Source organism: Nicotiana tabacum, chromosome 8, assembly GCF_000715075.1.
Source record: "Nicotiana tabacum cultivar K326 chromosome 8, ASM71507v2, whole genome shotgun sequence".
In the NCBI taxonomy this organism is placed as follows: Eukaryota; Viridiplantae; Streptophyta; class Magnoliopsida; order Solanales; family Solanaceae; genus Nicotiana; species Nicotiana tabacum.
Window position 1 is genome coordinate 68,479,227 of NC_134087.1, and position 21,573 is coordinate 68,500,799.

A 21,573-nucleotide genomic window follows, 5' to 3' on the forward strand; every position below is an offset into this window, starting at 1 on the left:
TAAAGTCATTAAAAAATAACAACTATTTTGCTGCAACACGGAAAGTTCCAGCATAATATACTGGAGATCGGTGCACTTGTGTATGAACTTCCAGCATATTATGCTGGAACTCCAACACGCAGAAAGTTCCAGTATACTTATGCTAGAACTTCAGTATAATATACTGGAGTATTTTTTCGAATTTTGAACAGTGTTTTCGTTCAGATTTATATTAACATGAAAAGTGGTTAAGTTTTGATTACTTTTGAAACTGTGGCTATTTTTGAATGACCACTTGTAAATCTGGTAATTTTTGAATTTCTCCCGCCTTAGTGGCCTCCTTTTGGAGTCGACACTATTTAACTTCTGAATCATTTAGCTAGCGTTTGGCCATAGATTCCAAATTTGTTTTGAAAAATTTAATTTGGGTGAAGTTTGGTTTGAAGATGAAAATATGTTTGGACATACGTTTTCAAAACATATTTTCCAACTTTATTTTGGAAAAACATGTATATAATTCTCAAGTTTTGGGATTTTGGCCCAAAATCAGTAATTGAGATGATTTTGAAATTTGGGGTTTGGGATTTGAGATTTTGCCAAAATGTGGGAAAAATTTATGGCCAAACATGAATTTTGAAAATAAATCCCAAATTTATTTTGACTAAACGAGGCCTTATATTCTTATCATTAGCAAGCAAGTCGTCTCGTATTTATCCTTATCGGAGCTCTTGCGTGATTTATGTGGAATTAGAAATATCCAATTTTTCTCAACTTTATGAGGCTTAAATTATCGTAAGGATAAAATTACGTAAGGGATTAGGGACAATTAAGGAAACTTTTATGTTACTCAATTTAAATTTTCTACTTCAAACGACCGTATCCTCTCTTCGTACTATGCTAAAATGGTCATAATTGTTGGTTTGTTATAAAATAAAGACCGTAAAGTAAAGACAAGTATAGAGAGAAACTGTTATATTATTCGAATTCAAACTGATGTACATAATGAACTGAAATCTCTTCTATTTATAGAAGAAAGGAAGTTGCTGTGTAAGCTGCTACTATACCAGATATGGATAATCTTCTACTGAGAGCAATGTTTATCCATAACGGAGTACTGAAAGGATAAGCTTATTATACCCGATATGGATAATCTTCTACTGGGGGTAATGTTTATCCATAACTGGGTACTGAAAGGATAAGCTTATTATACCCGGTATGGATAATCTTCTACCGGGGGTAATGTTTATCCATAACCGGGTATCGAAGTGATAAGCTTATTATACCCGGTATGGATAATCTTCTACCGGGGGTAATATTTATCCATAACCGGGTACCGAAGTGATAAGCTTCTTCAGGAAGCTTATTTCCAATAGAGTACTAAATAGATAAACATATTTACGGTGGAGTCCCATATGGATAAGCTTCTTCAAGAAGCTTATTTACAACGGAGTACTAAATGAACATCCATAATATACTATATTTATAACACTCCCCCTTGGATGTTCATTAAAAGATAATGTGCCTCATTAAAACCTTACTAGGAAAAACCACGTGGGAAAAAATTCCAGTGAAGAAAAAAGAGTACACATATTTAGTAAGACGCATTGCTAGGTGACTCATTAAAAACCTTATAAGAAAAACCCCATGGGAAAAAACCTTAGTAAGGGAAAAAGAGTGCATCGCGTATTTTACTCCCCCTGATGAAAACCTTGTTTCAAATATTTGAGTCTCCGCATTCCAATCTTGTATACCATCTTCTCAAAAGTTGAAGTTGGCAAAGTTTAGTGAATAAATCTGCTGGATTATCACTTGAACGGATTTGTTGCACATCAATGTCACCACTTTTCTGAAGATCGTGTGTGTAGAATAATTTTGGTGAAATGTGCTTCGTTCTATCTCCTTTTATAAATCCTCCCTTCAATTGGGCTATGCAAGCATTGTCTTCGTATAAAATTGTGGGTCTTTTCTCACATTCCAAACCACATTTTTCTCGAATAAAATGAATTATTGATCTCAACCATACGCATTCCCTACTTGCTTCATGAATATCTATTATCTCAGTGTGATTTGAAGAAGTAGCAACAATAGATTGCTTTGTGGAGCGCCATGATATGATAGTACCTCCATATATAAATACGTAGCCGATTTGAGATCGAGCTTTATGGGGATCAGATAAATAACCTGCATCTGCATAACCAACAAGGTCTGCACTATCTTTGTTAGTATAAAACAAACCCATATCAAGAGTTCCCTTAAATATCGCAATATATGCTTAATCCCGTTCCAATGTCTCCGTGTAGGAGAAGAACTATATCTTGCTAGTAAATTAACAGAAAATGCTATGTTAGGCCTTGTAGCATTAGCAAGATACATTAGTGCACCAATTGCACTGAGATAGGGTACTTCGGGACCAAGGAGTTCCTCGTCCTCTTCTGAAAATCGGAACAAATCCTTATTCACTTCAAGTGATCGAACAACCATTGATGTACTCAATGGGTGCGCTTTGTCCATGTAAAAGTGTTTTAAGACCCTTTCTGTATAGGCAGATTGATGGATAAAGATCTCGTCTGCTAAATGTTCAATTTGCAGACCAAGACAAAGTTTTGTCTTTCCAAGATCTTTCATCTCAAATTCTTTCTTAAGATATTCAATTGCCTTTTGGAGCTCTTCTAGAGTTCCAACAAGATTTATGTCATCAACATAAACAGCAAGTATAACAAATTCTGATGCCATTTTCTTTATAAAAATACATGGACAAATAACATCATTTATGTAACCTTCTTTCAGCAAATATTCACTAAGGCGACTATACCACATGCGCCCAGATTGCTTTAAACCGTACAAAGATCTTTGTAATCTGATTGAATACATTTCCTAAGCTTTTGCTTCAGGCATTTTAAATCCTTCAGGGATTTTCATATAAATTTCATTATCAAGTGAACCGTACAGATAAGTTGTAACTACATCCATTAGATGTATTTCAAACTTTTCATGTAGTGCTAAACTGATGAGATATCGAAATGCTAGTGCTAAACTGATGAGATATCGAAATGTTATGGCATCCATAATAGGTGAATATGTTTCGTCAAAATCGACTCCAGGTCGTTGTGAGAATCCTTGTGCAACAAGACGAGCTTTGTATCTTTTAACTTCATTTTTATCATTCTTTTTTCGCACAAAAACTCATTTATGACCAACTGGTTTTATACCAGCAGGTGTTTGGACTACTGGTCCAAAGACCTCTCTTTTAGCAAGTGACTTCAATTCTGATTGAATTGTCTCTTGCCATTTTGGCCAATCAGATCTTTGTTGACATTCTTCGACAGATCGAGGTTCAAGATCCTCACTATCTTTCATAATATTAAGTGCAACATTATATGCAAAAATTATTATCCACCACTATTTCAGATCGATTTAAATTAATCCCATCACCGATCGAACTTATTAAAAGTTCCTCACTCACATGAGCTTCGGGTTCATTGATTTCTTCAGGTATCTCAGAACTAATCAGATTTTGGGTCTCTTTAGGAGATCCCTTCATAGTATCGTTTTGATCATTTGTCGATTTTCTTTTTCGAGGATTTCGATCCTTAGAACCCAAAGGCCTACCACGCTTCAGGCGTGCTTTAGGTTCACTATCTCTCATGCTAGTAGATGGTCCTACTGAGACATCAATTCGGATAGGCACATTCGCTGCTGGGATATGCGACTTAGTTATCCTTTTCAAATCAGTAAATGCGTCTGGCATTTGATTTGCTATATTCTGTAAATGGATGATCTTCTCGACCTCCTGATTACATATAGGGGTACGGGGATCAAAGTGAGATAATGATGAAATTTTCCACACAATTTCTCTTTTGATTTCCTTTTTCTCTCCCCCTAATTGTGGAAAATTTGTTTCATCAAACCGACAATCTGCAAATCGAGCAGTAAATAAATCTCCTGTTAATGGTTCAAGATAGCGAATAATAGAGGGTGATTCAAACCCAACATATATTCCTATCCTTCTTTGTGGTCCCATCTTACTACGTTGTGGTGGTGCTACTGGCACATATACAGCACATCCGAAAATTCGTAGATGGGCAATATTTGGTTCATGACCAAAAACTAATTGTGACGGAGAATATTTATTATAATGTGTCGGTCTGAGACGGATAAGTGATGTTGCATGCAAGATAGCATGGCCCCAAGCAGTAGTGGGCAATTTTGTTTTCATAAGTAGTGGTCTTGCTATCAATTGCAGGCGTTTAATAAATGACTCTGCAAGGCCATTTTGAGTATGAACATAAGCTACAGGATGTTCAACTTTTATCCCAACGGATAGATAATAATCATCAAAAGCTTGAGATGAGAATTCTCCAGCATTATCAAGGCGAATAGCCTTTATAGGATAATCTGGGAATTGTGCCCTTAATCGAATTATTTGGGCTAATAGCTTTGCAAACACCAGGTTGCGAGATGATAGTAGGCACACATGAGACCATCTTGAAGATGCATCTATTAGGACCATAAAATATCTAAACAACCAATTTGGTGGGTGAATAGGTCCACATATATCCCCATGTATACGCTCTAAAAAGGCAAGGGATTCAATACCAACCTTCATTGGTGATGGTCTAGTGATCATTTTTCCTTGATAACAGGCATCACAAGAAAATTCGTCATTTGTAAGAATCTTCAAGTTCTTTAATGGATGCCCACTCGAATTTTCAGTAATTCGTCTCATCATTATTGATCCGGGATGGCCCAAACGGCCATGCCAAAGCACAAAAGTATTTGAATCCGTAAACTTCTGGTTTACGATAGAGTGTGCTTCAATTGTACTAATTTTTGAATAGTATAAGCCAGAAGATAAAGTTGATAACTTTTCTACAATGCATTTCTGGCCAGAAATATTCTTTGTAATACAAAGATATTCCCTGTTCATTTCATCTATTGTCTCAACATGGTACCCATTTCGGCGGATATCTATAAAACTCAACAAGTTTCTTCGGGACTTGGAGGAGAACAATGCATTGTCTATAATAAGTTGTGTTCCCTTAAACAGAAATATTATGGCTCTTCCGGAGCCTTCAATCAAACTTATATTACCAAAAATTGTTGAGACATTTGTTTTTTCCTTATGCAAATAAGAAAAGTATTTCTGATCGTTGAATATGACATGAGTTGTTCCACTATCAATAACACAAATATCTTCATGATTTGTCTTTGATCCAAACATAATTTGAGGGTTATCCATATTCTTCAAAATAACATAAATAAAATATATTATAGTAAATATCATTATCAAAGCTTAACTTTTATTTATGTACAACAATTACATAATCATACTATCTATTACAAACAAAAAAAATAAAATATTTACATTTCTACAGATTCACTACCGATTACATGACTTGTTTCTCCTTCTGGGAGTGCAAAGTAATCAGCTACATCCAAATGCATGAAGTCTAAATTATCTTCAGAAATAAAATTTGCTTCAGCATTTTTCTTTGTCTTCTTCAGGGAGGCTTGATAAAGCTCAACTAGGTGCTTTGGCGTACGACAGGTACGTGACCAGTGTCCTTTTCCTCCACATCTATAGCATGCATTTTCTGCATTTGGCGCTTGCACCGCTTCATGTTTTTGTTCCTTCCTTTTCCACTGCTGGTGGTGAGGAGGCTTCTTTGGTGCATTATTATTACCATGATTGGGGTTTCTTCCCCGACCACGACCATGACCACGACTGGGGCCACGACCTCTTCCACGTTTAGCTTGGTGGAAGTTCGTCTCATTCACTTCAGGGAATAGACAAGAACCAATAGGGCGGCTTTCATGATTTTTCATTAATAGCCCATTATGTTGCTCTGCTATAAGAAGATGTGAGATAAGTTCAGAATACTTTTTAAATCTCATCTCTCGATATTGTTGCTGCAGGAGCATATTCGAGGCATGAAAAGTGGTGAAAGTTTTCTCCAACATATCATGATCAGTAGTATTATCACCACATAATTTCAATTGGGAAATAATTCTGAACATAACAAAATTATACTCACTGATAGATTTAAAATCTTGTAGCCTTAGATGAGTCCAATCATAACGTATCTGTGGAAGAACAACCATCTTCAGGTGGTCATATCTATCTTTCAAATTATTCCACAGTATGACTGAATCTTTAATAGTGAGATATTCCATTTTCAAGACCTCATCAAGGTGATGGCGTAGGAATATCATTGCTTTGGCACGGTCTTGGTTTGATGCCTGATTTTTATCCTTGATGGTGTTTGCCAGACCCATCGCATCAAGATGAATTTCAGCATCAAGCACCCAAGACATGTAGCTTTTGCCCGATATATCCAGGGCTACAAATTCAAGTTTAGAAAGATTTGACATTATTTAGGAAAAGAAAGTTCTTACCTCTAATACTTTCAAAGTATTTGCTCCAGATGTCAGAGTCTCGTGCCGATAACGTGTTATAAAATAAAGACTGTAAAGTAAAGACAAGTATAGAGAGAAACTGTTATATTATTCGAATTCAAACTGATGTACATAATGAACTGAAATCTCTTCTATTTATAGAAGAAATGAAGCTGCTATGTAAGCTGCTACTATACCAGATATGGATAATCTTTTATTGAGAGCAATGTTTATCCATAACGGAGTACTGAAAGGATAGCTTATTATACCCGATATGGATAATCTTCTATCGGGGTAATGTTTATCCATAACTGGGTACTGAAAGGATAAGCTTATTATACCCGGTATGGATAATCTTCTACCGGGGGTAATATTTATCCATAACTAGGTACCGAAAGGATAAGCTTATTATACCCGGTATGGATAATCTTCTACCAGGGTTAATATTTATCCATAACCGGGTACCGAAGTGATAAGTTTTTTTCAGGAAGCTTATTTCCAATAGAGTACTAAATAAATAAATATATTTACGATGGAGTCACATATGGATAAGCTTCTTCAAGAATCTTATTTACAACGGAGTACTAAATGAACGTCCATAATATACTATATTTATAACATACCCTCCTTTTTCCTTCTTTTTTTCCTATAGAAAAATAGTGTTAGCTGTTGATCACAAACCGTCTATATGCCGCTTTTGCAAAAGGATCTATGATTCGGGGCACAGCTGAATAATGGCGGCGGAAGCTCTTTTGGAACTGCAAGAAATTCTCACCTCCAGAAAGGTACTGGAGTATTTTTTTTTTTCTTTAGCTGTACATTCCCACTAATTTCAAATGGGCTTTATTCTTTTCCCTAAATTCCCACTTCTTTTTGTAGCTGTACATTTGATCCTTTTTTCTTCCCTCTGTTTAATTAGGTAGTAGTAATTTACCATTCTATTATTGTATTTTCTCTTTCAATTTTCGGAATTTTATTTCCGTTAATCAGGGTGTTTTTTCTTTTCAAATTTATCGCGTTTTTATTTGCTGGTGTATTGAACTTTGTGTAATGGTATATATTTGTAGGAGCCTCTGACAAGAGACGAAGCTAAACTAGTTAATTCATTACAGCAAGACGCTGTGAGAAATTTTGGAATTGGTGCCACCGGTGCTTCCATTGCCACTTGGTTTGGTACATTTCCTCACTGACTTATATTACATTGTCAATATGATGGTGTTTGACTGGAAAATAGTAGAGTTTTAGTCAAATTTAGTTTCATAGAGAAAATATAACATTAAAGTTTTTAATTGAACAGCTTAATAAATTTTGAATGCTATTAGATGAGTGTTGTCAATCATTTGGGACATGCTAAATGACATAATATAAAATGGGGTGAAAGGAGTAATATGGGAATTTCACTGAAGCTTTTCTGTAAATTTAGTTTTGAAGGAGATCATAAGGTGTATACTATGAGTAGGAAGTGGAATTAATGCAATGGATTTGAAGGTTCGAACTTTTTGAAAAGATGAAGCACATTGAAAACGGTATTAGCCTTATTAAATAATAGAAAGATTTAGCAGAAATATGTAAAATACCCTCCTAGAAAGATCATTGCAGAATAAGTGGGCAATGGTTAGAAGAGGTGCTCCATCGGCTAGAAGAAATTAGGTTATTACATAAACGAGAAAACCGGCCATATCCAGACACGCGTAAAGGTGGTGTTCTGTATTGCATCCATTCTGCTTGCATAAAATTATACGCTTCCTTTCTTTTTTCTTGTTTTCTTTGATATTTAATAGAATATCTAATAAAGTTCTCTCAATCGGTTTCTTTGCAGTGACCAGAAGGCTGAATAACCTAATGCGCATCAACCTCACAGCAGGTAACATATTGGCTGGGATTGTTCTTCATGTTTTCCTTTTCCACGTATATGTTAGTCACCCTTGATCCCCTATCTGGTTTCTGTTCATGTAATTTGTGGATCTGGTCGATAGTGATGTATTTTAGGATGCCTTTCGACAAGAAGGGAGTAAAAACTGAAGGGAGTCAATTTCAAATGCCTAAATATCAAGAAGGTCATTCAAAGTTTCTCTGTTGCCTCACATTATCTTGTAGTTTGAACGAAGGATGTTGATAAAATTATACAGTAAATTTTATGATGACAAATTTAAGTTTACAGTTTCATATCTGCCCTTTTCTCAAAAGTTGTTAATTATTGGATTTTAATGGTGAAAAAGCTATTTTGGTATTTCAAGCTAATATGCACGTGCCTGTCACGTGCTCACTTGCTTGACATTCAGCAAGTCACTGCTGTTTAGGAGATTTGTAATCTTTCTTCAGCTGTATATTACCATTCTTGTAATGACACACAATGTTCGAAATACTCATATGGAGCTCAAAGTTTTTATAGAAGAAATATCAAATTTTATACCAAGACAGAGAACATTTTGGTTTACTTTTGATAACTCTATCACTTTAGTCTTTTGAACTTTCCTTCTTCCAGGTGTTGGTTTCTTTTATGGTGTCAGAAGAGTAGGCAAGTTTTTGGATTCAAGAGCTGAACATATTCTCTCTCAGCATGAGACTCGTCTGCAGAGCGAGTTGGCAGAAATGTAGGTTATTGACCACATTAAACTTTTTGATTTTTGCAAAATACATTAGTTGAGTTGTTACTCCTTAGAGGTCGTTTGGTAGAGTGCATTAGAGAAAATAATGCATGCATTACCTTTGTGTATTAGTCAAACATTAATTGCTCTACTTCCCGCTTATGATTCTAAAAGATTTGGGAACTTATCCAAACTGAAAATATACCATTCATTATTTAATTTCCTTAATATCTTATTCTTAAGAAGATAATAAATGACCCACTTTTTGCACAAAAAAGTTCTTCAAAGAGTTTATCCTACTCCCAGTTTTGGACTCAATTCTAGTTTAACGCACAAAGTTCAACCCTTGTCTGATTGCTTAACAAAGTATGATACCTAAGTTACGCTGAGGTTGTTGAAGAATTTGCAAGAAAAAAATGCTTTTCTTTTGTATATAGGTTCTATTCCATGTTCAATAATTTATGAATTAGTTCTAGCAAAGCACTAGTGTTTTTTGCTCAGTATACATGCTAAGTTAGTAACCTTAGAAAACAAAACCATTTGTTTCCCTACTTTCTGCAATGCATCAGACTGAGAATCTCTCCTCATTATTTTTGTTCAACTTGCATGAACTCAAGAGTAGACAATTGTTAACGTGAAACCTGTTTGCTATCATTGAGGGAATACGTCTTGATGAGAATTAAAGAGAAAAAAAGTAGAAGGAAGGAGGCTGTGGGTGTTGCTCAACAATTGTTAAATTGAAGATAGTTAGATTAAGTAATTATTTTTGAACAATTTGGGCCAGATTTAAGCAGAGTGTAACAGAGAATTCATATAATTCTTACAGCTTTGATTGTCAATGGGGCATAATTGATTGACTGATTAATTGTTGGGGGTTCTGTCCTACACTTTGCATGCTTTTGACTGGTGAAAGTGTCAGAGAGACCAAGCAAATTCCGGGAAACTACTGATATCATCGTAACAAAGACAAGTTTCATAGTTTTGTGGTTCTGGAAAAAAATATTGCAAAAAAGATTCACTTCTAGAAGGATATACTCGACCTGTGGAAAGGTTGTAGAAACTTTCTTTGAAGAAAACTCCTAAGTGCTAACATTTTATTTACCTGATCCTTTTGCTTCCTTTGCTAAGGTGTTAATGTGGTAATTTTTTCTGTTTTCTTCCCCAACATTAACCACATACTGATGTATATTTATACATGATAGAATGTTGAAGAAGTATCAGCAACATCCACAGGTATTGCGACGCGTCTCCAAATATTTTTTTTGTGAAAATGTTTATGACGATGATTCAACAGACCGGCCAAAACCAAGGTGGCGCTTTCGGAATCTCTACAAGGAAGATTTAGCCTCTGCTCATATGAAAAGTGATGACGACTCTTACAGTAAGAGAATCAATTCAGAGAAAACTGATCTGAGGAAGACTGATATACAGCGCAAGCAAATTAATGTGAGTATGCAACTCTGCCTTCAAATAAATTTGAATAAGAATCAGAAAACACTGGGGATGTGGGAAATCTGTTATACAAGGATGTACTTGCTATGCCAAGATGATCAAATTTCATTTCCACGACCGTACAAATTAGTAAAAAGTATAGTATAGTGATAATATATATCATGTAATCGTGCAAGCTGCCCACTCCATAGCACTGTGTAGTGTTCACTGGGGCTTTCTTTTGCCTAAATGAGAAGGGAGGAAGCAAAATCCTTTCGTTCAGTCCTTGCTTTTTGTTATAGCTGAATATGCAACTTTCTTAAAGTTATATATTAACTAGACTGTTTGCTTATAAATGTAGACAAGTGCAGCAGCTGTTGTTCTGGAGGCGATTGAAGATCCATTTGACTGCATATTCGGGCCTCCAAAAAGTGTTGAAAATACTCATCGCCCTGACACAGTTAGCACACCACCTCGAATGCGTAGCCGTAACCAGAAAAGGTCTCATCGCAGGCATAGGATGCATCACAAGGAGAACATGGATGTTTGACCTTTATTAGAAGTAGCTTTCACAGATGCCCCGGGCACGTAGTAAATTTACCAGCTATTTCAAAAAGTATTACTACTATTCGGGTGCCTTTCTTTGATGTTGCTCTCTCCTTGAGACGCACAATCTTACATCTCTAGATGGAACTGACGTTACCTCCAAGCTGCTTGTATAAATTGTTGGAAAATATGAAGAAGAACACTATAGCTTAGCCTTGAAACACGTTTGAAATGCTTAACGAAAAGCGATATTTGCTCCCTAACCATCGCAAAATTACTATGGAATTATGACAAAGCTTTGAATTCCTACACTAAGCAAATAGTGGAGAAATTCTTTAGGAAAGTAAGAACTAGACCTTGATCTGTTGAATGTGGAAGAAAGAGTTCGTAGCATGTAAGTGAAGGAAAAGTTGTTGTAAAGTAAGGGGAAGTGCACTGTTAGCCACTAATAACACATGTATTTACTTTTAAGCCATTGTTTAAAATGTCTTTAGTCTTTAGCCACTGTTTTAATAAACTTTAACTGCTCGGACGAAAATACTCTTCTGCTCATGTCCTTGACTTTTGAACTTAACTTCAGGCCTACATGTCCTTAACTTTTAAACTTGGAACTCTAAGCTCAGGACTTCAGGACTACATGTCCTTAACTTTTGAACTTAACTTCAGGACTACATGTCCTTAACTTTTGAACTTGTAACTGTAAGTTCAGGACCAAGTGTCCTTAACTTTTGAGCTTGTTAGTCTAAGTTCAGGACCTATTATCCTTAACTTTTGGGCTTCTTAGCCTAAGTTCAGGACCTATTATCCTTAACTTTTGAGCATGTTAGTCTAAGTTCAAGACTTCAAAGACTATTGTCCTTAACTTTTGAACTTGTAAGTGTAAGTTCAGGACCTATTGTCCTTAACTTTTGTGCTTCTTAGGCTAAGTTCAGGACCTATTGTCCTTAACTTTTGAGCTTGTTAATCTAAGTTCAGGACCAAGTGTCCTTAACTTTTGAACTTGTAATTCTAAGTTTAGGACCAAGTGTCCTTAACTTTTGAACTTGTAACTGTAAGTTCAGGATCCATAACGTAAAAATCAAATGTTATTTATATCTTTTCACAAAAAAAGAAAATGTAATTTACATATAAGATTGATATCAAATTACATAATAGAAAACTAATAACAAAAAGAAACAACTAAAAAAAATAAAAGAAAAATAAATAAAACTTAGAAAGTTTGTTTTCTAAAGTTTTCTGTTCTAGTTTCCTGCTAAAATCTTGAAGAGTTCTTCTTCGTTCTACAGCTATCTGCTCCATTGTAAAACCTGTTCTTGGACTCAATTACATCACTGCAAAAAAATATCCATAAAAATTATTACTATGCAACAAAACCAAAATTCACAATGTGTTAAATCTAAGTCTCGCGAAGAAACACTAAAGAAGAAAATCCTTCCGGCACAGTTCTTCTCCCTAACATGAAAGAGATAGAAGAAAGGGTAGCACAGTCTTTTCACATTAATTTTAATAGACTAATGGCTATTATTGCTAAGCATTAAAAATGCTGGATAAAAAGTAAATACCACTTTAAAAAGTGGCTACCCCACACAATTTTTACCTCGTTTGAATGAAGGTATTAGAGATAAACAAAGTAGAGTCCGAAAGTCTTCATTAACAGTGCATGATAAAGTAATCGGAAAAGATCCAAAAATATCCTTAAACTATTCGAAATAGCTCAAAAATATTCTCCGTTTGTTTTCTGTGCCAAAAATATCCCTACCGTCTATGTTTTGGCCCAAAAATGCCCCTAAACTATTAGTTTTGTCATTGAAGCTGACATGGCAGTCCAACTGGGTTAGAATTGCTTAAATGGTCGTCCACCTAAGCAATCCATATGTGAAAATTATTTTTTCGGAATTTTTTTTACCAGAAATTTTTAATAAAATACAAAATCAACATTTATTCTGAAAAAAGTAAAAAAAAATCGAATTTTTTTTAATTTCGGATTTTTTTAATTAAAATACAAAATCAACACTTATTCCGAGAAAAAGTAAAAAAGTTACGAAAAATTATTCTTGATTAGGGTTTATGATTTGATTAAAAAACTACATTGTTCTCTTTTGTGAATTTATGATTATAGATATCGAGAATTAAGAAACTGACGTCTTTGTTGTTGTACAAATAAAGTTTTAATTTTTTTTCTTGTAAACGTTGTGTGTTAATTTTTTTTTGGAGCTAAAGAATGAGGTTGAAATTATACGGGGATAATGTTCCAAGACATAACTACGCTATTACTAGATTCAAAAGCATTCAAAGACATAACTCCGAAATTCATAAAAGAGAACAATGGAGTTTTTTTAATCAAATCATAAACCCCAATCAAGAATAATTTTTTCGTAAATTTTTGACTTTTTTCGGAATATGTGTTGATTTTGTATTTCAATTAAAAAAATTCCGAAATAAATATTTTTTTCGAAATTTTTGACTTTTTTCATAATAAATGTTGATTTTATATTTTATTAAAAAATTCTGGAAAAATAAAATTTTCGAAAAAATAGATTGCTTAGGTGGACGACCATGTAAGCAATTCTATCCGAGTTGGACTGTCATGTCAGTTTTAATGTCAAAACTAACGGTTGAGGGACATTTTTGGGCCAAAACATAGATGGCAGGGATATTTTTGGCACCAAAAACAAACGGAGGATATTTTTAAGCAATTTCGAATAGTTCAAGGATATTTTTGGACCTTTTCCGTAAAGTAATCTATAATACCTGGAAAAAGCTAATCTATAATTAGGAATTAGAAATCGAGTATGAGAGATGGAAAGTGACTTAGGGTAATAGGGCTGAGTACTTGAGTGTTTCTATTTTTATTTTTAAGAAATAGCAATTGGACCTTTGACGTATTTTGCATCTTCGGATTAAGTGTATTTTGAGAAATGAGCTTTAGACCTATGATGAAAAAGTATATAAAATATTTAAAATTATCCATATAAATTATTATAAATTTTTATATAAAAATTGTTGATTTAGTTAATATTATATTTAAATAATAAATCAAATATTCTTAACTTTTTAAGATTTAAATTAAATCAAACAAAAAAAGAACATCAATTTATTTAAAGGATTTGGTTCAACTCCGATTTGAATTTTTCAGCAAACTTTGAAGAGAAAATGATTAAAATGGCCCCTAATATAAGTGCTTTGGATCCATTTGGTCCCTGATATATAACACCTAATGAAAAAGGTCCTTAATCTATGCAAAAAGTATAACGTTTTGGTCCTAAAACCTATAACTAACTGTAAAAGTAAAAACTTTCCGTTAAAACTTAATTAACCAGCAGCTTCTTCATCCATCGAACAAGCCACCAATGCCACCACCAATTGCCGCATTTCTCCATTGACTTTTTATTGCCAATTCTGCTGAACCACTCTTTTATGCTTTACTTGTGATTGCCAGCAAGAGGTTGCCTTTGATCATTAAATTTTAACAGAGGAAGCAAAAACTAATTTTTAAGTCAATCTCGTTATTCTTTTCCCCTTAATTCCACTTCAAGAAGATTAAATTCATATCCACTTGAAACTGTGATATATCATTATTTATTACTGTATGGGTCGAAATCTGTCCCAATACTTGGGGAAAGTAACATCGAGAAGAGAGTCAGCCGAGGTCGACCAGGAGATGGCGAAGCCCATGGTCGAGATGCAAACGATGGTCGATGTCGAGCACCGGAAAAAGAGCTGTAATGGCTAGTCTATTAGGGTAGGATACTAAAGAGAATATTCCATTGGATATTCTTTGTACTTGTACCCCTAGAGTTTATTGGGGGTATGTAATAATGAATAAGGGCAAGTGATAAGAGCAGACTTTGCTAAAAGATCATCCCTCTCTCTCTTGTAAAGATACAATGACTACCTTTTTATCAAGATTCTTGTTCATATTATTCCACACTTTTCCACCAGATCCCAGAATATTTCGAATGTTCTATGATCTACTCATCATTGTCAGGAGGAACAATCACCTAGTTCATTGTTTATTGGGTGAATCTCTTCTCCTATTTACTTAAATGTCATTTATTGTTATTTATTGCTAGTTACTCCTCCATTATTACATATATTTTTCGAAACCCATATTGAATGCTACGGTCGATTCTCTACTAGATCTGTCTAAACGTTAGTCATATTGTCAGAACCCACGTCTAGAGATATTAGCATTAACTAGGTTTTACCCGTTATCACACAAATATAACCATTTTAAGCAGAAGTTGCATCTTTTGGTCAAACAATACTAGCAAAAGAACTTCTTTGAAATCAAAGACAACCAAAAGCTACACTCAATTGGTGTTTCAGATTGTGAAAGATAGATCAACAGTAAAAGAAGTTGTAGGCGAAGAAATACCCAATATAGAGGAAGATAAAAATCAAAAAAAGAAGAGAAAACAAAGTGGCTTTTTTTTTTGTACTCACACACGAAGAAGGTTCCGTTCATTTTGACATATTAGTACTGGGTGCCGCCACGTTTTAGGACAAAAACCTAAGTGATAAGCTTTTATGATACATTAACGACCTTTTCTATTAGGTGAGGGACCAAATGAATTCAAAACACATACAACAGGGACCATTTTCGCAACTTTGAACCCCAACTTATCGGTTTCTCCCCTCCCTCCCGCTTCTATTTTCTCCTTTTATTCCCCACCAAGAAATCTACACCGCCTCAATCCTAATCCCTGCTTGCAGGAGTAGCATGTATAAACGTTCCATATGTTTGTATCTCTCCCTCTTTTTGGAAAACTATTTTCATTTCCAAGTACCTCTCTTATAACCCTAAAAAACAGTCACAAGCAATTATCAATTTTCTCATCTGGGGTTAATAACAGGAACTTGACCCCATCTCGTCCCATTGCAATTGTGAACCTTTTCAACCTTACAGATTCAGGCCATAAGAGTCCATCCTCTGTCCTTGAAACGAAACATTGCCCTCCGTGAAGAAATTGATTCGAATTTTGGGATGGATCCAGGGGTGGCCTCCTTGTTCTTGTACAATAGTCACCAATGCAAATTAACTTCTTCACATTTGATGTTTCATCAAAAAAATTAGTAATACCATATTCTGTTCCTTACACATTTTTATTTTATCTGTTAAATTATGCACTAGTTAATATGTCATTCTGTTTTATCACATGGTGATAAAGGACGTAAATTGATTCACATGTAGTAGTTTTTTTGAGCAAAAATACCTTCCCTAATCTTGCTAGAATTGTCGCCAGTTCCTAAAAGCCTGCATAATTGATCAATCTAATCCTCGACCATGTAGTAAAAACAGAATGCAACTACATATCGGTTTCTACACTCTTAACTATGCCATTTGTTTGCTCCAATACGGACCTACAAAAAGGGCCACAGAAATTAGATCGCTAGATTGAGATTAGTGGTAAATGGCAATTAACTGGCAATGTACTAGATTACAGCTCTAATTATCCAACTGCTGCCAACATTTAAAGGATCCAAAGAAGCCTACACGACATTAGAAACAAGGGAGGCAACGAACCAACACGGGATTTCATTAATAATAGCAAATTGGCACTGAACCAGGATTCCAGAAAAATCCTAAAGGCGGAAAGTAAAATGAAACCTATGGACAACATCATTAAAAAAATGGCAGCATTCCATGCCCAGCAATAGGAATCATAAGCACAGTGGCGGCAATATCTAGACAGTTCCTAACAGGATACATTCCAGAATAATCTGAGCAGTAGTGCTACAAGCAGAGAACTAACTGTCGTAGGACAGAACTCTTTACACCAGATTCAGATTTATGTCATAGGACAGAACTCTTTACACTAACACCACCACAAACAACAACAATAAAAAAACCCATTATAATCCCACAAGCGGGGTCTGGGGAGGGTAGTGTGTACGCAGACCTTACCCCTACCTTCACGATAGAGAGACTGTTTCCGATAGACCCCCGGCTCAAGGAGAGATGAAAAAAAAAGCAGTAGACAGAACTCTTTACACCAAAAGATGTTATTGCTGCAATAACCAAAACAGCACCCTACAAAAGATCCTTTAAATGATTGATGCATTTTCTTAAGGATGCAATCAATCTCCTTCCTCTGGTTAGGAGCAGTTGAATAGAGCATTTATCTGATGCACTCGTTGTACGCCAAATAATTCGTCTTCCTTACTGATCATTTTCCGTAAGTCCAAGCTGATCATTTTCTGTTCATATTGTGCTTTAGTTGCAACAAATTTCTTTGGTACTTCAGAACAGTGGGAAGCACTGATATAGACAAACTCATATGCAATGCACAGATGTACATATTTGTTCAAGCCCTGGAATAGATAATAGTTCAAACACGAGAATGCACATGTGCACATAACGAAATGTCTTGCTCACAGATATTCAAGTCAAAGGTGAGAGATTAAACTCAAACAAGAATACGAGAGGGCAGAGAGTTACCAGTGCTATCAGCGGAGCTTTCCTTTTTAAATACATCTTCAACGCAGGCCCCATCTATAAGCTGATACGATTATCAGATTGGTCATTCTGGTATCTTGTAAACCTCAGAAGTAGGTAAAAAAGGTAATATCATCAGGAGACAAAGAACCAGTCATCAATCATCTATACCTTTGACATGATTGATTCAATACGATGCAACAACTGTTTTGCACTCCTTTTTTGTGATCCACGCAAAATACAAATGCCAACATTCAAAATCTTCTCAATGTCAGCAGAAGAAGCAACAGACGTGCAGATGTTTAGAAGCTTCAAAGCATGTGAAACCAAATCCGTCCTTGAATCACAGTATCGACAGAAATACTCTGCATCCAAATCGATGCTTCCTCCGACTGTCCCAGCCATGTAAGCTCGTAGAGCACAGTCTACATGGGCAATGTGTCCGCAAATGTAGCCATCAACTGCTGTTGCTTCACACCGAATGTAACTGTACCCATTATAATCCGAACTGATAGTTTTACAACAAAGGATACAGCAACAGTCTCGGCAAAAACCAGGCTCAGTGCAACAGATATCACAAAACATCGTCTCCGGTAAAGGATTTTCTGCTGTTAAACTGCTACAGATTCTGTTACCAGCCTTACAAGTAATGGTTCCTAAAGGAGAATCAGACGGTGAAGGCTCCATTTTCGTCCCTGAAGACATAAGCTTCTGTTTCATATCTGAGCCACATTTGATATTTACACAAAAGGAAAACATATTAAACATCAAGTCAACAAATTGCTCCTCTTAAGCACTATAAAGAGACACAAGAACACATGCTATCCACCAACAGTGTACAGACTTTATAATCATTGACGAAATTCACTTAAAAAGTAAAAGATTCACTGACACGGAATAACAAAATAAAAATCTGTATGGACTGAGTAGCTATTTGTAATGAATAGGAAATGAAATTAAGATACTAGCATCACATGAGACTTTAGTGTGGATGAAGCTGTTCAAATGTCACACGTGAATTTAAGGTTAGGTTTCACCTTAGTGGGATCTTCGAGTAGGTTATCAGAAAGTGCACCAAGGATGTCTCAAGGGCTCATTTGGTTATAAGAAAAGATGCATTTGTTATACCACCCTTAAATTATTACTTAATTAGATATAGTTTTGGGTCTTTCGGCAACAGCCTCTCTACCCCACCGGGGTAGGTGTAAGTTTTGCGTACACTCTACCCTCCCCAGACCCCACTTGTGGGATTTTACTGGGTTGTGGGATTTTACTGGGTTGTTGTTGTTGTTTGTTGTTTAAATAGATATAATTTTATTAAAGATAAAAATCATGAAACTGTTATATAGTAAAACTTCTTTATAAATTTTAATTAACAAAACTAAACTTAAACGTTATAGAGCTATGCCAATTAGTAAAACTATCTTTGGTGTCATAATCTTTGCAAAAGACAGAACAAACACTGCATGACTATTCAGTGCCCATGTATCAATATTCAACACATAACTAATCTGTGAACCAACTAAAGATCCAGACTATACCTAATAATTAGAAGACCAATTATTGCTTTTTGAACATTAACATTATTCATCTTTAGATAATTAAAAAATGGTAAAAGTTCTCCATTTACAATGCCCATTCCAAAGATGCTTACATTTTTTATATATTTTGTTTCCTACAGTACATAATTCGACCTAATATGGATGGCAACTCTCCTAATGATTCTAAAGGAAAATTAGCAACCTCAAATTTTAACCAGAATATATATATATATATAATGAGCTAATGAGCTACACCTAATTCATCTCTGAAGTAACTAATGGAAACAATGGATCTTTGAAGATACTTTGCCAGACGGGTTCAGAAATATTAAATATTCCTATTAATTATGAGATACACAACAAAGTTTGCTCCTAGAAGCACTCTACAAATCTTCACATAGAAAAGGAATCAAATAAAGAACTGGTGAAAGAGGAACAGTGAAGATTAGAGATGGATAGTTCCTTTGGGGATCTAATTTTTTATTTATTTAAAAAGATTAGAGATGGAACAGAGTCCAGGCGGAGGATACATATGTAGAGGCCAGAGGGTGAAACAAGTGATCTCAGCATGCTAAATACCAAAGAGCCTTATCGAAAGCTAACCTTTTGAGCTTGCTGACTCTTTTGCGGGAATCATCCAACTGAACGAGGCAAAGAAACCGTTGATATCTACATTAGGAAACTCAGATCGGAGATATTGTTCAATTGAAGGCCTACTTCGAAAAGTATATCCCCTTCCTTCTTTGAGAGCCCGAAGACGCTTTGGAAGATACAGATATCTATCCTTAATGTAGCCTGAAACTGAAACTCTTTTCCCCGCCTTCCAGCACCACTTATCACCAGCATTTGGCCAATCTACAGGAGCATATGGTAAACCTTCGCCTGAGTCGTTGATGGAGACCGGATAAAGATGAAGTCCAGTTTCACTGATCCTAGATGTACTTCCATTACTTGCAACAAGTGTGTTGATCTCCCCAGCCTCCTTCTTGCCTGACATGTAGCTAGGGATCTCTAACTCTGTTGATAGCAATAAAAGGTTAGAAAAATAAAGAAACATAACAATTACACATCAAAAAGCAAGCCAATTTCAGGCGATTAAAATAACCATTGGAGAAAAAAGCAGTTCAAGAAGAAAAGCCAAAAATTGGGCATAACCCCCCCCCCCCTCCCCCCTCTTACACACACACAGGAAAACAAGATCGACGTAAAACCTTTCAGCATGAGCTACAAAAAAAGGCATCAAATTGACCGGCAGAATGTTTTTCTGTATTGCAGTATCCTGAAATAAACACCCACAGGTTCCAAGCCACATACAACAACAACAACAACAACAATCCTAGTGTAATTTCACAAGTGGGGTCTGGGGAGGGTAGTGTGTACGCAGACCTTGCCCCTACCTTGTGAAGGTAGAAAGGCCGTTTTCGAGAGACCCTCGACTCAGAAGTTTCCAAACCACATCTGGCCTGAAATTTATTACTCCTGGCAATTGATAAATTGTGGCCAGCGACGATATGGTCTCACATCCTTTCAGTAGGTGAGTGACAAATTTAAGGTTTTAATGAGCTTAAATATAAGCAATGCACAATTGAGCATACATTTATAAACTTGAGATGGCAGAATGCCAACATGCTGAAGCACAGACACTCTAACTCTTTCGAATATAGATTTAGCTTTTAGAACCATTTTTTGTAGAAATCAAATCCCTCGGGAAAAACTTAACTTGGTAATATTAGCGGGCAAATTAGAAGTCCATACTCTGTCAAAAAGCATACACCACATTGCTCTTTCCTGCTACTAATGTTGTCTTTTTGACTTTACTTCACACCTAAATTTAGAAGAAAACAACCAACTCAGCTATCTATTTTATTAAACTTAGTATTTATAGGAAAGAGTTCCATTCAGAATAGCAGTTAGCAGTGTTATTGGGTCGGAGAGTCCTGTTTAAACCATCTGCCAACTCCAGAATCCAGATTAAGTGTTTATAAATAGCAGGGGGAACTTGCTACAATCTGTTTCCCACCCAGTAACTTGCACCTTTTTAACCAACAGAATTAGTAATTTTTTGGGGTCTAAGAAAATGGATATTGGGCCTAACAGTCTACAGAAAACATGCGAGTATATCTACCTATGTAAGGGCATTACTTTTAGGTTTTAAAGCACAAAGCATCAATGTATATAGTGATGTCATAGGAATGTCCGTACTCCTCAGGGCGGATTTAGGAATGTACCTGGGAGAGAGATTATGGACTTGGATAGACTCAGAGGAAGGTGTTCTTCAAATAAGTAGGAGCCTCAGTCTCCTGGTGATACTAACTGAAACGAAAATCAAGAACCAAAGAAGATTCTAAGCAAAGGAAATGAATCAGAAACCCTAAACCCTCGAGAAATGCAGGAGAAGTAATGCATTTCCAAATGACGATAATGCCCATTCGGTTCGGCCAGTTACTTTAAGAAATGGCGGAGATACCTAAAGTGTGTTTAGGTGTTCAATAAGTATTTAAATAAAAAATGGTGTCAACTTTATATGTCTCCGTATGTATTCCGCCTTAAAAAATTTATAACATATCAATTTTTCAGTTAAAATACTCCTTTACTATGATTTATTATGGAAATGTGTTTGAGTTAAATACTTTTCGACCCAATTTATCCTTGG

The 21,573-nt window shown here is 35.5% G+C and overlaps 2 protein-coding genes across 6 annotated transcripts; one reads left to right on the forward strand and one right to left on the reverse strand.

Moving 5' to 3' along the window:
- Nucleotides 1-7,001: 7,001 nt before the first annotated feature.
- Nucleotides 7,002-11,161, forward strand: LOC107809838 (uncharacterized). The gene is made up of 6 exons (XM_016634534.2): nt 7,002-7,160; nt 7,443-7,548; nt 8,195-8,239; nt 8,861-8,969; nt 10,166-10,409; nt 10,756-11,161. The coding sequence occupies exons 1-6, from the start codon at nt 7,110-7,112 to the stop codon at nt 10,942-10,944; spliced, it is 744 nt and encodes a 247-aa protein (XP_016490020.2). The 5' UTR covers nt 7,002-7,109; the 3' UTR covers nt 10,945-11,161.
- Nucleotides 11,162-15,463: 4,302 nt separating this feature from the next.
- LOC107809837 (uncharacterized) lies at nt 15,464-21,366 on the reverse strand. Of its 5 annotated transcripts, none has more exons than XM_016634530.2 (6): nt 21,149-21,366; nt 20,676-20,745; nt 19,524-19,937; nt 17,551-18,101; nt 17,383-17,443; nt 16,458-17,255 (listed from the first exon to the last, which is right to left on the reverse strand). In XM_016634530.2, the coding sequence occupies exons 3-6, from the start codon at nt 19,915-19,917 to the stop codon at nt 17,218-17,220; spliced, it is 1,044 nt and encodes a 347-aa protein (XP_016490016.2). In that variant the 5' UTR covers nt 19,918-19,937; nt 20,676-20,745; nt 21,149-21,366; the 3' UTR covers nt 16,458-17,217. The 5 variants fall into 5 exon arrangements, with proteins under 5 accessions (XP_016490017.2, XP_016490016.2, XP_075075441.1 ...); XM_075219340.1 differs by having other exon boundaries at nt 20,641-20,745; XM_016634531.2 differs by lacking the exons at nt 16,458-17,255; nt 20,676-20,745 and adding an exon at nt 15,464-16,304.
- Nucleotides 21,367-21,573: the final 207 nt, after the last annotated feature.